This window comes from Nelumbo nucifera, chromosome 7 (assembly GCF_055504915.1).
Source record: "Nelumbo nucifera cultivar China Antique chromosome 7, China Antique-T2T, whole genome shotgun sequence".
NCBI classification, from domain to species: domain Eukaryota; kingdom Viridiplantae; phylum Streptophyta; class Magnoliopsida; order Proteales; family Nelumbonaceae; genus Nelumbo; species Nelumbo nucifera.
In genome coordinates this window covers 22,430,123-22,446,888 of record NC_142655.1, presented here as the reverse complement: position 1 = coordinate 22,446,888, position 16,766 = coordinate 22,430,123, and the positions used below count along the sequence as shown (strand labels likewise).

Genomic DNA, 16,766 nt, shown 5'->3' with positions numbered 1-16,766 from the left:
GATTTTTATATTTCGCTTTCATTGTTAACAAAAATACTTCTTAGTTAACATATTTATTTATGTTTAATATGGTAAATATATAATATTAGAAATATGCACAAGTTTTTGTGTTTTTTATATTTTTTATTTTTATCTATTTTTGAGTTTTTATTATATATTATGTGTTGATTTATGTAACTTGAAAGTAAAAGATTCTCTCATTTTTGGGCAACTTTCAATTTTCTATTCTATTTTCATGATTAGTAACACCCTTCCAACATGATCCGACACCACACTTCTCATACATGGTGGGTCCTACTGTTATTGTGGGTCCCATTCTCATGGTGAGATGTGTGGTGTCATGATGTTTAAAGGATGTTTGGAATGTAATTTCTTGGCAAGAGATCTGGACTTTAATCAAGGTAGGTTTATCATAGAGAGATATAATAGGAGGAGAGAGAGATTACCTTTAAGTGATGAAATTCTGGAACATCCCCATGAATTTAACAAACATGTACAGGAGATGTTTCCAATGTGCATCTGGATGTCATGTGTGCCAAGTTTTTGCTTGCGGGAGATTTGGGCTTCTACTTTTAGGTAATTGAGTTGGAAATATTTAAGACAGGTTTACATGTGGCACATGCTAAATCATTTTTCAAAGAATAAAAAATAAAAAAAAATCAAAAGAAAGAAAAAAAAATCGAATGAAGATTTTGGAGCAAAAAAGGCTACATGACGTGGCTCAATCTTTTATATATTATGGTATGGGCCTGAAGTGTTGGGCCAGGCCCAAGGCTGATGTGGGCCTGAGCTTGGGCTAGGCCTGAAGAGAAAACCCAAACCATGCCTATTTTTCATGGTAAGTTCATCAAAGGAATTACTATTAACATATGATTATCCTCATCCAAAATGACTTTACAAGAGATTAGATGGATGACTGCAAGGTGCCATGAGCGGTTCCTGGGTCAACCGGTCTGGTCCAGTTTTAAGAAATTGAGGGTTCGTTTTTTGGATTTTGAGAGGGGGATAGTCGGTCAATGGAATTCACAAAGGGGAAAGGTGAAAATTATTATGATTAACAATTTTATAATCAGTTGATTGGTTATAAATTTTACTGATATCACGTCTTTCCAGTATCATAGTCAAACCCTAATAAAAAACTCTCTCCCTTTCTTAAGATTTTTATAGAAGCATCTTTAAAGAAAACAAAAAATTAACTAGTGCTTCTTTTCAATGTACTAGAATTCTTTACATGACCTTGATTAGTGTTTCAATGTTTACTTTATCAACTAGAACAAATAATCACGATTAACAATTGTCCCAAGGGGGAAGGGGAAAATTATCTGGAATAGTGAAAATAGTGTTTATATGCCCTCTTCTGCTTGAACATTTACCACATATTCTGTATAAAACATGTATAGAAAATACCAATATTCCTGTTTCAAAAATGATTCTACCCATTCTCATCTTATCATGACCATTTTTCTCTAGATATTTTACAAAAAGGAGAGGAAAGTACAGTTTGGGTCCAGAAAAAGGAGCAAAACCACAACCTATGACCATTTTACTTCCAGAACAGCACCTTTGTTCTATTGCTGGCTCTGGCATTACTCTGCATTCTGTGTGCCAAGTTTACTAATTCCAATTAATGAGACTTTAAACACTTTACAGTGAATAGAAGAATGACTTCAATTATTGTGTCTGCCTTTCTATTCAGTAAATTACATCACTAAGCTTGAGTTCAGCCCCTACACTTTTAGAACTAAACCAATAGCCTCTCCAAGCCACCGAATAACTGTCATCTGATGAATCTGGAAAACCCACATGACAATTTACCCTGCATTAATGAATATTTTGTCACTGGATCTGTTGAAAGAAGAATTTGATGACACCCACTGTTCAAAATACAAGAATGATTGCAATCAGTCAAATAATTATGACAAAAATACTGAACCTGTCAACAAAACATATCCACAATTACTATATAATCAGGTTACAATTCTAAAATTTGGAATTAGATTTGAAGGATGTGTGGTTCTATATCCTTGTCACAGTAGTCTGATTCTGACAAGATATATCCAAGGCTCACCAATTATAAACTGATCCACGGTTCATAGGCAGGTACAGCCCTGGTAGCTAAGATTTTGACTTCCAAATTCCAAGCTTTCAGCCAATACAACAATTTAGTTGCAAATCTGAGAAAACAACTAGACTGCTATACTTTTTCTCCTTAACAATCATAAATCATGTAAAATCCCTGTTTGTCTTGTTGTCAAACAACGATACAAGGTCAAGGGCATACAGATCAAAAAAAAAAAACATATGGTACTGCCAAATGCTAATTTAAATTTAAGAATGCCATAATTATATGACATGGAGATAGAGTAACTAAGACTCTAAAATCTAGTTTCTGCATGTTAACTCCTTACAAATTAAGTTGCATGGCATAGCTTTAAATCATAGTGCCCATTTGGGAGGGCTTTCAGGTAGTGACTTCTGGCTTTGTGAGATGGGCCCCATCTGCATCTGGACAGCCCATAAACCAAGTTTGGTGTGAACTCCAGACAGTCCAACATATCTGTCTTTTGGACAGAAATAGTGTTTTCTGCTGAAGCTTCTTTTAATGGCTTCTCCAAAGCAGCTCGGTGAAAACAGATCAATCCAAGTTTCAATCCTCCCAAACAGACCCTGAAAGCTCTAAAATCAAACCTTTCAACAATTAATAGAAATTTTGTCACTTTAATATTTTCTTTGTTTACAAACTCAACTCGTGAACGAAATGCATGTCTGAATCAGTTTAACTAGAATAGAGTTCTGGTAGGCTTAAGATGTGAACTGGCCAGTCTGGCCAAACATCATCTTGCCAACTCAGTCAAATTATTTAGGATTCTCATTAGATAACTTGACTAGCACAAATTTCTTGAACATTCCATAATTTCCATTACATTTTGCCAATTACCAATTCATGTGTTTCTTTAAATACATTAGTGTAAGTAAAGCTTCTTAACATATTGATAATTTGAATTACATGTAATCAACTAATTGAGTTGCTAGTCTATTTCAGAGTTCTCAACCCATGGTCACCAATATGGGAAAAAAACAGTATGGCTCAAAATATCTCTAGTTATTTTATGAATAAAATATCTCTAGTTATATGTCATTATAAAGAACTAGCAATTCAATTAGTTAATTTATCTGTCTAGTTACATGTAATGGAAATACAGAAATTGAATTACCTCTATGCATGAACAACCAGTGTTTCGGTTGGAAGGGAACTCTTTTGTACATTCCTTTCATCTGTAAGAGTCTTAGCTCCACCAGTAGAGTTCCATCCAGGATCTCGCTGTTCTTGATCCACAGGAAAGAAAAACGGATCAAATACAATACCTTCTTTTGCATCCTTATTCTTCAAGTTACTTTCAATACCATTGTAATCCAGATTCTGTAGTATTCCAGGAAGTGAAATACTCCCATCCTCTGCAAGTTTACTTCTCATTTCTAGGTCAACTTTTTCTTTTCGATTAATGATGCTTCCACCCCTCTTTGAAGCAATAGATTCTGCTTCTTCCTGATCATCCTCCACCACCCATGAACGGAAATCATTCAACGAAGGTGGTATTTTTGAGAAAAATAGTTCTCTAATGTTCCTCGCCATCCCTTTATTATATGGGTTCTCCTTCTTATCATAGCGGTACCGAAAGTTCTCATAAGTTGTCTGTAGAAAAGAAAGGTTCATCACATTAGGCAAATTAGGTTTTAAAAACCATGGGTTACAGAAAATACTAGAGCTATAGATGATACAATGTAAAAGCATATGAACTGTATTCTTTCTAATTGATCTTTCATAAAACCAACGATAATAATGGACAAATATGAGTTTGTGGCGGTGACTATCAAGTATCAACTGCTTCTTCTAATTATTAATTAGGGGTATCCTTTTGAGGTTACAGTCTTACAGACCATGCAAGAGGGCACTTTTTACCTTGTTGCAGCAATTGATTTTGCATATAAATTTTTAATAAAACTAGTTTGCACCTTTTGCAATGTCTCATCATCCCCCCCCCAAACCATCAAAAAGAAAAAGGGAAAGATAAGAAAATGGAGGTACTCAAAATAACAGTCCAATAATAGATCTATTCTCATTTTGTTTTTTTTTTAATTCTATTTATCAATTACAGATACTTCAAGAATACTTCTAGTATATAAGTTTCTGTCCAAACATGGGTACAATCTTATTTCATATTGTCAATTTGTCATGTTAATACTAGCCTAGTGAATGGTGCATTTATAAGAAAATTCGCAAATAATATAAATTCTATGACATTGAGCACGACGTATAAGTGGAAGGACATAAATTTAAAACTAGAATTAAAAGATAGTATAAGAATACTGGGATGGTTATTTATTTATTCATGTCCTGCATTTTGAGAAATGAAGGAGTTGCATTCCAGTTTCAAGGATCAGCATCTATATGTTTAGCCATGTCTGCAAATCCTATCTCATGGTAGAAAACATAAGAATGACTAGAACAATCCTGAAAGGTAAACCATTGTAATTACTCCAATTGATATGAGTCATCCTGATGATTCTATAATTGTCAAAATACCCAGATTTGAGACTTGCTGTCTGGACCAAAACTATAATATGGACACTTCAGAGCAGTTTTGTCCAGACAAAGACACTAGTCAGCAAAACATGGATATGACTGCATTTCCTAAAATCCAAAGCAAGAAGAAAGATCAAATATCCTGAACAATGCAAAGCAATCTTAAATGAATTTAATAATAGTATGAATCGGTTAAAACCTTGATTCATAAATTTTGATGAGTCAACCATGTTCAACATATAAGGATAGGAAAATTAAGTTCCAGTTAGCTCTACAGAGAGTGTTGATGGTGGGTTTGAGAATTAAAAAATCAAATAAAATGATGAGAACAATATATCATTATTTCTCTTTTCAGCAGAAAATATTTAAATTTTCACCACTTCCAGAATCAAGATTTACATCTTAGGAGAAAGAAGATCACCTGGTTTGTGCAAATCAGATAGAAATGGAACATTGTTAGCCCACCAACAAACCAGATTGCTATGAAGCAGTAGACTATGAGAATAACTGACAGAACCTCATTTGACATAGTCTTCCACAGTGACCGCCCATTCCTTTGTTTAAGAAGATTGACCCAGGAAAATACAAAGACATACATGCACAAGAAGGTGGATGATGAAATAAACATGTAGAAAAACCTATAGTTACGCTGCAACCAGATTGACATGGAGAAGCTAGTTAGTTTCAAGCAAAAAGAAAGAACAAGCTTAACAGTTCTGTTCAGCGGAACTGGAAATCCAAATTTATACATACTATTAAGTATGGTATGGAAATGAAATTTTCATACAAATTTTGTATAATGGAAATTTAAGAAATCTTTTCAGGGAGATTCTTGGTCAAAACTTAACCAAACCTAACAGATACCATCCCACTATCTGATCAAATCCATCATGTCTCCTGTCTCTTCTAGAAGGCCATGCTTGACCAAGAATTTCCAGCATCTTGTTGTAAAATCGGATTACACCAGCATTATGTTGTATCAGAATTTCCAGACCTATGGCAATAATGATGAGTATGGCATACCAGCATCATGTTGTAAAATCAGATGTATACCTTAAAACTGATGCATGATCATAACTTAGAATTTTGCAAGTAAAGGACCTTACACAGAAAACTTATTATCCAGAAACAGGTTGCATTATCAACTAGATTGCTTGTTTTTAGATGGTCAGCATAAAGAAAATGAACAAAGGTAAAATTCAAAGGTTGGACTGACCTTATTACTAAAATAAAAAGTGTGTAGTCTCCATTTTATAACAGTTAATATTAAATGATCTTCAAAAGTTGTCCTAATCCTTAAACAAGACTACATTAGAACAACTTACCACTCCGATACACTGACCAACCCATGGACAGTGGTGATCAAACCTCTGTACACAATTGTTGCAGATTGAGCAATGAGAAGCACGAGGTGGACGATAAAGCAAACAAGTATCACAAAACTTCACTTTTACTATGTGACCATTTATTATCACATCCTTTGTACGGGGTAATCTTAATTGAGGAAGTCTTCCATTCACCCATTCCATAGATGAGGTAGACATATGATAAGATTCTTCTGATTCTGGAGGTCGTGCATTCCTGGGGACTATACCTGGATCTCTACCCGATGTCAAGAAAAGAAATGTCAAATCCTGCATGATTCATCAAAGAGTCAGAGTTAACCAGCAATGTGCCAAATATAATTGAAGAGAACTCACGTTAGCATAAAGCATTCAAAGATGGATTTGAACAGGTAGGAAAAACAACCTCCCATCATTAAAAAAAAGATGTGTACTGATTCTGCAACCTAAACTTAAAATAGGCATCTCAACCACTCTGTTACAAAATTGAGTTGGGTAGAGATTAGGTGTAATCAAGTTTGGGCCGTGGTGAGAAACTCTCAATTTAAATCCAGAAAGAGCAGGCATATTTATGTCAGGTCAAGAAATGATACCTTAGAGATATATAAATGGCACAGAGCAACCTTATAATTCAAATGTTAACAGGTCTTTCAATGTTTAAAAATGCATATGGTGCCAACATAAATACTAAACCTCTGAATCGGAGACACAATACACCACTAACACCAGAAGCATCCAATGAAGTAGAAACCCAATACTAGAAAATATATTTTGCACTCCAGAGAAAAAGGCTATTACCCAATGCAGGTTCTGGCTAACCAAGGGAGTGGATTTCATATGGACCTAACCTCTAAGAGAAGATAGCAAAACTGATGAAAAATGGCTAGTATAAGACTTAAGTGGGAAGAGGATAGAAATATTTACAGTTAGATGACATAAGCTACTTCTTTTACTTCCAAATTAAATTTGTGCTATCTTTCCTGAACTTGCAATCTTCTCTAAACTCTAATAGTTATTAGGACCATTCAGAAATATTAGTTTATTCTTAATAGATTTCATAAAGCATATAGTGATAATTCTGCATGCTAGTCAAAATCCCCAAAAATAATATTTTCTGCTGTGTTGTCTATAATGCATTGTGCAAACTTCAACCCTCCCCATGTGCCATTCATTCCCCAGGACATCTCAATTTAGACTATGTAAAACTAATGCATTAAAATTGCTCGATATATAAACTCATCAGTTCAATAATCCCAGTCAAGAATTAGCATATTCTATGAAAAGTGTTACTAGAAGATATTTGTCATTTCTATCACCCTTAAGAAACTATTAATTAGGCAGTGTTTCTGATCAGCACAGCCTTTTGAGGTTTGCCTAATTTCAGAGTGGCTAAATCAACTAGAATATATGGATGTATGAGGAATGGCATTGAACTGAATATTGATGAATCAAATAAAGAGTTACAATAGTTCATCCCAAAGTAAAATAGGGAGTAAACTGGAACTATGGAGATTCATTGAAATTGAGAATACACTGATGATCCTTAAAATAGAGATAATAAAAAAAATAAAGGTAAAGAAAGATATACTAACCAATATTGTTACAATCAATCCCACAGTTGGTATAGGATACCCAAGAAATTGTTCTGGGACTTTTGCTTTTGCAAAACTTTGTATGCAAAATGTTAGGGCGGGTCCGCCTATTAGGAATGTGGATAGAAACAGCGATGAAACATCGGGACCAAAGATCATTCTCCCACCACAAAAAAAATTCTGTCAACAAACAAACACACACACACACACAAAGCTTCATTAGTTAATAGTGTTTCATGCATGTGGAGTATATAAAATAATTAGACTATCAAGGTTCTATTACCAAGTGTCCAAAATATATTTCAAGAATATTCATCACTTTATTACTGTTGCAGAAGCTGGAGTATTGAACAAAAAAAAAAAAAAAAAAAGTCCCTCACAATTCTGTAAATCAAAATGTAGCTTCCACAGAATGTCATGCCAGGAATATTAGGGCACCCAAATAATATAAAAAATATAATAAAATTACTATATCATCATCCAAGATCTCCTTACTCCTAACCCATTGAAGCAAACACCAAGATGTAAGAGAGGAGTACAGTGAGGGGAAGGAGAGAACATTTTGAACATTTTCTTCTACTTCATGGTATTTTTTGCTCTATAGTCTGGGGCCCTTGCTTCCATATAATGTAGGAGAGACTTTAATATCAATTTCAAAATCCATCACCCATCTACTAATATAAGAACAATTAAATGGCCATTAACTACACCACATTCTATTCAAACATGAATCACTATGTACAAGTTCTCCTTCAGGGTTTAAGAAACTTAGATATATATTGTTTAGATTTCTCTTAGATATATATTGCTTCGAATTCAAAACCCTCCACTTAAAATAATACTAGGTTACTGGAAAATCATGAATTTTAGGAAACTCTAACTAGAAAATTTGATTTTCTAATAAAACAAGCTTGTATCATTTATCCCAATCCCAATTAAATTTCTTATTATCATACTAAACAATGACAATCTGCAACCAAGCTATTGAAACCTTGGTCATCTGTTTTTTTATTGTGATTATACTAGAACTAGAAGAATATGGGAGATGGTGCCGGTGCCAGAGATTATTTAGACTCAAGGGTTGTTTCAATGCAACTGTTTGGCAGCTATTCTCTCTCACCTTGCTTTCTGCACCACTGATTATCATGTATGGAAGGCAAGAAATACTCAGCTGTTTGGTGACCTATGGGGTAAAGCAAACTTTGTAGGTGCTGAATAGTTCAAGAGATACAGCTGAAAGGCCAGAAGCTTGAAGTGGCAAAGTATGACCAGGGTCTTTGTGATTATGTTATGAGATCCTGGTTGTGCTAATAAGTGTTGTTTGGGACTAGTTTTGTGTCTATTCTTGGTTGTGATTTGTTTGTTGGTTGTAGTACTATGCTGCTGTTTTAGTGTGTGTACTATAGGGTAGCTATAGGTTGTTGATGTTTGGGGTTGCCATTGGAGGGGCTGTTGTTTAGTCTATTATGTCTCTCACTGTTTTTGTATTTGGAGCCCTCTAGGACTGTGTTTTTGGTGTTTGATTTTGTTTTGATAATTAATGAAATTTGGTTATTTACCAAAAAAAGATTCCCAAACCATGGATAAATAGAACCGAAAAGAAGAGAATATAAACCCAATCACCCATACTGTCCCCCACCAACTTCAATTGCAAACAGGAAAAAATAATTTGCCAATAAAGCTCACTTTTTCCTCATCAAATATGTAAATTCAAATCATGCCAAGTGAACGATACAATAATATAAATTATTAGAAAAGAAAGGATAAAATGAAAGAAAAAAATACAAACTCAGTTATTTACTTCTAATTTCAATTTGTTCCATTGGACCAGTGACAATAAAGCAATAAAAATGAAAAAAAAAATCCAATAAACGTGAATTAGTTCAGATAAGCAACCCAAAAACCATTGGTTCCATGACAAAAACTCATGAAACATTAAGAATCCAAGTAAAAAAAAAAAAGCATTGCATTGCTTGCTCTTCAAACCTCCTTTGGAGAAAAACAGGAAACAAAAAAAAAACACAAAAAAGCGACTAATTTTCTTATCAAATAAGCACGTCTCTACCAGCAAATGATCAGCAACATCATCTTCACAAAATCTACAAGAAAAAAAAAATCAAAATCAAAATTTCCAAATTCACTTTCTTTTAGGCGAAACAAAATGATCGATCCAACCCATGCAGCAACCAAAATTAAACAAGTCATCACCCTTTTCGTAAATGTAATGCCCACATATTTGTTCCTTTCGGAGTTCATCAATCACAACCCAATTGATCTAACGATCAAACAAGCACATTCTTCGTAGATGAGAATTCAAATGAGATGAACTTCCATCTGTCGAACAGAACAAAAAAAGAAAAGAAAAAGGAAAATGAAAACTTACGTTGCTTCCCTTCCATGCTTGGTAGAGCCTCTTGGGCTTCTTTGGGGCCATATCTTTTGAAGACATTCCCCAATTTGTATTTTGATATTTACTCGTAAGACCTGTGCTTCCTTCTTAAACATCTGCTACCTTTTCTCGTAGAGATGATTGATAGCCTTCGTTACAACCAACGTAGCATTATGAAACCCAGATCTTTGTTTTATTTATTCTGTTTCTCTAAGTAACGTAATTGGGATAGGTCGACAGGGACGATGAAGCAGGGGAAGGAGGTTTCCGCTTTCTCTCTGTTGGGATCAAAACCAGCTACCCCTGCTCATCATTCTCTAACAGGTTAGACAAAGAATATACTCTTTCATCACATTCTCTCTCCTCCCTCCCTCTCTAACACCCCTATCCCAAAACCTCCACAGCCTCTTTCTCTCTCTAAAACAGAGCTCTCCCTCCCTCCCTCTATCTCCGTCCTATGTTGAAACGGTTGCCTCCGGCTCCGCTGGTTCAATTTCCCGCGGATTTTTCGGGGGAAACTAACTTTTCTTGTCCTAAGAGATTATCGTTCATTAGCAGATACCACAGTATCGAGTCCGGATCACCTGCCAACTAAACTCGTTCCAACTCTTACCAACATGATCTTACACCGTACATCAGGTTCCACTTTTATGGTGGATCCAGCATGGTGCAATGTGCGGTATTAGATAAGTTGGTAGAGGGTTGGAACGTTTTATGTTGGCCGAAAATCTCAGCTCCACCGCAACGGGTGTATATTGTTTTGTTTTTAAGAAATTAGTAATTTTTTTGATAGATTATTGAAACCTCCCCTAAAGCTTCTCACTCTTGCTGAAACCTCCCCTAAAGTTGTTAATGGCAATCACTTTTTGTTATAGTGGTACAGTTAGGTCCCCACCATTAGAATCCTGTAAGAAAAACTTTAGGTCTCTTTTTTTGTTCATCAAGTTTGTATTGTTTTTTTTACGTAGATATCATCCTCAATAGTAATTGCATAGGTATTTTGGACATTTTTCTATCCCTTATTAAAATATTTTAAGAGAGAGGTTCTATTTGCAATTATGTACAAAATGTAATATATAATTTATATATGTGAAAAATATATAATTATATATACTTGTTAACGTATTGTATGTATAGAGGTGTAAAGTGGGCCATATCGGGCTGGCACAGCACGGCTTGTGGGCGGCCTGCACTTTTTGCGGGTCGCATCGCCCTCCCCGATGAAAAATTTGGGGGTCGGCACGACACGGCCCAGGCCCGGGCCATGCTACGGGCCGGGCTGGCCCGTGGGCCAAACCTTGGGCCAGGTCGGATCGTGCATCAGGCCAAAGCTATTTATTTAAAAAAATGACAAAAAACTTAAAATTTTAATTTATATGAATTTTGTGTATAAAATTGCTTATATATACAATAATTAAATAAATTAATATAATAACATTAAAAAATATTTATTTTATTAATATATTATATACTATATATTATTATATAATTATGATTTATATAATATTATATAACTATATATAAAATATATATGTGGGCTGTGCCGGGCCGTGCCAACCCATGGACCTAAAATCCTAGGCCCAGCACGGCTCGCATAATCATGTCAAGCCTAACATGGCCTGCAAACCGTCGTATCGGGCCATGAGCAGTACAGCCTGATTTACACCTATATGTATGTATGTGTGTGTGATCAAAGTTGAATGGTGATAGATAAATGCATCATTTCTGTTGACTTGCAAAGAAAAGCTGACGATGCATTGAGTCCATAAAATGAACCACGAACTGAATGTTGTTGTAGTTTTGTGGTTCAAATACATATCAGAATGCCTATGGTGGTTCAAAACCAATATTTTCATTTTAAAAAATAGGTGGTATGGTTCAAAACACAACCACCCTTTTATTGAACTATGATACATCATCATATCTAATGAGATTAAATAAAGGTTTTGCAATTAATATAGCAGAATAGCTTTTGGTGGGTTGTAAGTTAAGAAATGCCATTGTGTATATAAGTCCCATTATTTTGCATCGAATCCCATTATTGATTAAAATACCCAGGATTCTAAATTTGGTTTATTTCTAGTTGTGAGGGAAAGAAAATATAATTTGAATCACTACTTTTTAATTTATTAAATTCACTCTAATTAAGTCTTGCATTCAAGATATGAACTCACATTTTCTCTCATTGAATCATATATTTAAGCAATTTTTGCTTACATATAAATTTTATCAATTATATCTATATCCAATACTTCTAATAATGTAAAACCCATGTTTTTTAAAACCAACTCAGAAATAAAATTGTTCTTTCATCTTGGTGACAGTTACACAATTCAATCATTTGGGTCAAATGTGTCATCCACGATGTCATAGTTAAGTAATGATACTTTTAAATCAAAAAATGAATGCAAAAAGTAAAAAAAAAAAAATTGTAAAAATTGGGCACATCTCTAAACATAATAACAAAGCATAAATTGGTTGAGATTCTCATCCAAAATTATGGAAACTCTTGAAAAATAACTTGGGAATTTGAAAAAAGCTTCATTGTTTTCTATTTTTCCATAGTTTCCACTTGATGCCAACCTCATAATTTGCTAGAACCTGTGTAATCAAATACTTGCAAGTTGGGTCTATTAAATTGGATAATACAATATCTAGGGTCAATAGTTGGATAATCACCTTCTAGCCTTCTAGGTACACCATAGGAATTAATAATGGGCGTCAACCTAACAGGGGTTGATCCCAACCAACAACCTTTTCCACACAAGGAACAGGCAAGATAGTGAACCACCCTGTATGAGTTATGAGAAACATATGTAAAAAACATCACCGACTCCAGTCTACGTATCTGTGCCAAGATGTCCACAAAAGACAGGCCAAATCTCGCTTGGTGGTTGAATACAGGCCGAATTTAACCATTTAACTAATAACTCACGATCAGACCTGATCACCACCTTGAAGTCCGCACTAGAAGGAATCCACGGGTCGCTCCATATGTTGATCGAACATTCATCGCCAACTTGCCAAATCAGCCCTCTCTCTAAGACTTTCTTTCCCAATATTAGAATTCAAATCAGACCCCCCCCCCTCCACACACAAGATTGCCCCCACAACATCCACAGCACTGGGAATATCTCCCAATGATGATATCATCATTTTTGTTATTGTCATCATGAAGATGTTCTCAATATACGGTGGGGATGTGCTATGGGACTGTTGGTCGGAGGGAGATTCAAAATTTCAAGAATCTCTCTATTCCTTATATTGTTTTTAAGTTTGTTCTTTTCTCTTCCCACTCTTGAGTGTATGGGAAAATTTTTTGTCCCACATTGCTTGGGAAATGAATAAAGGTAGAGTGTATTTATAGTTTTGCTCTCTTTCTCTATGAGTAGGGATCTATACGAGGAAATCACTATAGATATCCCATGCATGTGAGGGGGGTTGGCATTGCTTTTCACATGTGCGTGCCGAGGGTGCGAGCGCACTACATCGAATCAGTTTTGCTTTTAATCGAATTAATCATTTGAATTTTAATTTTGAATTTATTTTTTGAACAATTTTTTTTTCCTATTCGTGTCTCCTCCTTTCTGTGTCTTTTCGAATTGGTTCTTGTCTCTTTCCCTTCTGTGTCTCTTTGAACAAGTGCACTGTTTTGAAGAGGCACCTGTCTAAACAAACACTTATATCCATTCGGGCCTGAGAACACTCTATAAAATGAGTGTTGGTTGACCTAATTTTCACACAAATCATTTTACATTTTCGACAATTTTTTGTATTCTCTGCAAATCCGAGCATCATTTCTCTGTGGTTCACGGAAGTCTAGTAAGCGAATGTACGCCTACTAGTGACATGTGGGTTGTTTTGTCTTGGCAACCGATTTGCGATCACTCGACTACACCGTAGGGGGCAAATGCGATTTTAAGGAGAGTGACCAAGTGACACGACTCAACCCTCCTTCTCTCAATTCCACAATTATGCAATATCATACTCCTACAAGTTCTCAATTTGAAAAACGATTACCGATAAGTTCCATATGTCTTATTTATTATTTTCCAACAGGGACAATGTTGTAGGGGTCTGATTTAATTACTTCTCCAAGCCACGAAAAGGATTGGGAGAAGGACGAATTGGGGTAATATTTTGACTTAAGCAACCTACTCAACAGTGAGTTCAGCCTTTGAACTATTCTCATACACTGTTTAGCTAGAGGGCCAAATTAAGATGCCTTAGGTTTCTAAAACCCCCCTCTCCTTTCTTGGGTTCACAAACCCCCATCTCCTTTGGATACAGTTCACTTCTTCACTGATTTGTTTGGGGAGAAGAAACATTGACCTAGTATAAACCGGTATGGAGTTTAGGACGGATTTAATCAGAACTTCCTTGCATGCCATGGACAGATACTTCTCTTTCCAACCACTTGCCCTTCTAGACACCCTATCCACTATAAAACCGAAAGTTGTTTTCTTTCATTTACCAATTTCTGTTGGCAACCCTATGTAGATACCTGATGCTTCCACTCTTTTGCTCAATATCAACTACTTATAGTCTTTCTAGCACAAAAAAGAAAAGATAATCTGCTTAAAGGATAAATGTAAAAGTCCTTGGGAGCATTAAGTAGATTTACTCGTGCATTCAAGACAAGCTAAATTGAACTTTGGCATGTCGACTAAAGTACTATTAGGTTTAAGTTCAAGTTTGATTCAAAGTATATTTTTTTGTTTGAGCTCAGTTCAATTAAATATTTGATGAGATCAAGCTTAGTTCAGAAGATCAAAAAATGAATATATTTTTATATATTATATATGATATATTTTTTATAATATATAGGGTATTATATTATATATAGATATTTTTACATTTTATAATATATACATATGTACATACGAATGTATGTATGTATGCATGTACGTATGTGTGTGTATATTAATTGAGTCAGACTCATGACATTTTGAGCCAATGCTTTTATTGGTCAAGCTCAAGTTCAAATAACTAATCAAGTTTATTCTAAGGTTCAAACTCGATTCGAATCTAATCAAACTCGAGCCCAAACTATTTGAATAGAGCTATATATATATTTTTTTATTACCGACCCTCAATAGATCATTGAGAAATGCTATTTGTAAAGAGGAGCGCCTTAACTGAAAGGGATCACTTCTCCTCCTTGGAACTTGAGAAAAATTATGGATGAATAACTAATCAAGTTTATTCCAAGGTTCAAACTCGATTTGAATCTAATCAAACTCGAGCCCAAACTATTTGAATAGAGCTATATATATATATATATATATATATATATATATATATATATATATATATATATATATTTTATTACCGACCCTCAATAGATCATTGAGAAATGCTATTTGTAAAGAGGAGCGCCTTAACTGAAAGGGATCACTTCTCCTCCTTGGAACTTGAGAAAAATTATGGATGAATAACTAATCAAGTTTATTCCAAGGTTCAAACTCGATTTGAATCTAATCAAGCTCGAGCCCAAACTATTTGAATAGAGCTATATATATATATATATATTTTATTACCGACCCTCAATAGATCATTGAGAAATGCTATTTGTAAAGAGGAGCGCCTTAACTGAAAGGGATCACTTCTCCTCCTTGGAACTTGAGAAAAATTATGGATGATTGCCTGTTGTGCAAGAGTAAATTTAGTAATGGAATAAGATGCTGGCAAGTTTATAGAGAAGCCAACTAGAGGGCTGATTGGGTTGCAAACTTGGCTATCTCTTCGATTTCTGGTTGTGTTTTTCTTGATTGTATGTTTATTCCTTGGGACTTAGAGTTTATTTGTTTTTGTGATTTATGGGGACATATTACCCCCCGCTTCATGCTTGTGTAGCACATTCATTTTTCCATCAAAAAAGGGAAAATTCCCGATTAGTACCCTGTACTTTGGGCCTAGTGCCATTTTAGTTTCAAAACTTTAAAATGCGACAATTCAGTACTCAAACTTTTAAAACGTGACAATCCAGTATTGGCCGTTAAATAGATGTTAATCAGCTATTAAGTGGCATTTAAAAAAGACACAAATGCCCTTCAAGTGTTATTTGATTTTCTTTATCAACTATTTAAACGTTGACAAAAAACTAATAATCCCAAATCCTTGCTTTTTTCCATTCAAGAAAGTTGGGGTCACGTTTGAGTGGACATTCTGGTGACCCCAACTTTCTTGAATAGAAAAGGCAAGGATCTGAGACCGTTAATTTTTTATCAATGTTTGATGGTTGATAAAGAAAATTAGATGACACTCAAAGGGTATTTATGTCTTTTTCAAATGCCACTTAACGGCCGGGTACAACTACTTAACAAGTCAAATTTTGAAAGTTTGAATATTGAATTATCATATTTTAAAGTTTAGAGACAAAAATGACACTAGGCCCAAAGTATATGGTACTCAAATAGGGAATTTTCCCTAAAAAAAATGAGGCATCAACAAAAGAAATACATATACCATGAATTTAATCTACACTTACCCTATAATTGGTTTGAAGGAAAAGTTAGAAAAACCCATACAAGGTTTAAAAAGATTTCTTTAACTTTTTATTCTTTTCCCTTCCTTTTCCATCGAAACAAACATAGCCTTAAAAACGGGAGACATTCACAATGTATTGATGCCGGTGTGTAGTGTTCTGGGGTACGTGGAGAGTTTTATGGGGAAGGGAATCTAGGCCCGTCCCGTGGATACGGAATATTAGTATGTTCATTCATGAATGATCATGTAATTAGGTTCTCCACAGATCCCCAACTCTGTTCGTAATCAATCGCACATTAGGAATATCTAGGGGAGATATTCTTTAGTGTGTAGCGGGATTTCCATTTAGAGTTTTTAGTTGCAGCCGC

General features: G+C 34.9%; 1 protein-coding gene across 5 annotated transcripts; it reads right to left on the bottom strand.

The window, feature by feature from the left end:
• Positions 1-1,412: 1,412 nt before the first annotated feature.
• LOC104593561 (DHHC-type zinc finger family protein) lies at positions 1,413-10,356 on the bottom strand. Of its 5 annotated transcripts, none has more exons than XM_010253461.3 (6): positions 9,904-10,355; positions 7,521-7,700; positions 5,911-6,219; positions 5,007-5,234; positions 3,216-3,694; positions 1,413-1,874 (listed from the first exon to the last, which is right to left on the bottom strand). In XM_010253461.3, exons 1-5 carry the CDS (start codon positions 9,967-9,969, stop codon positions 3,218-3,220), a joined length of 1,260 nt encoding a protein of 419 aa, XP_010251763.1. In that variant the 5' UTR covers positions 9,970-10,355; the 3' UTR covers positions 1,413-1,874; positions 3,216-3,217. The 5 variants fall into 5 exon arrangements, with proteins under 5 accessions (XP_010251763.1, XP_010251764.1, XP_088747116.1 ...); XM_010253462.3 differs by having other exon boundaries at positions 1,413-1,816; positions 9,904-10,354; XM_088890990.1 differs by lacking the exon at positions 1,413-1,874 and adding an exon at positions 2,025-2,174 and having other exon boundaries at positions 9,904-10,356.
• Between the last annotated feature and the right edge of the window lie 6,410 nt (positions 10,357-16,766).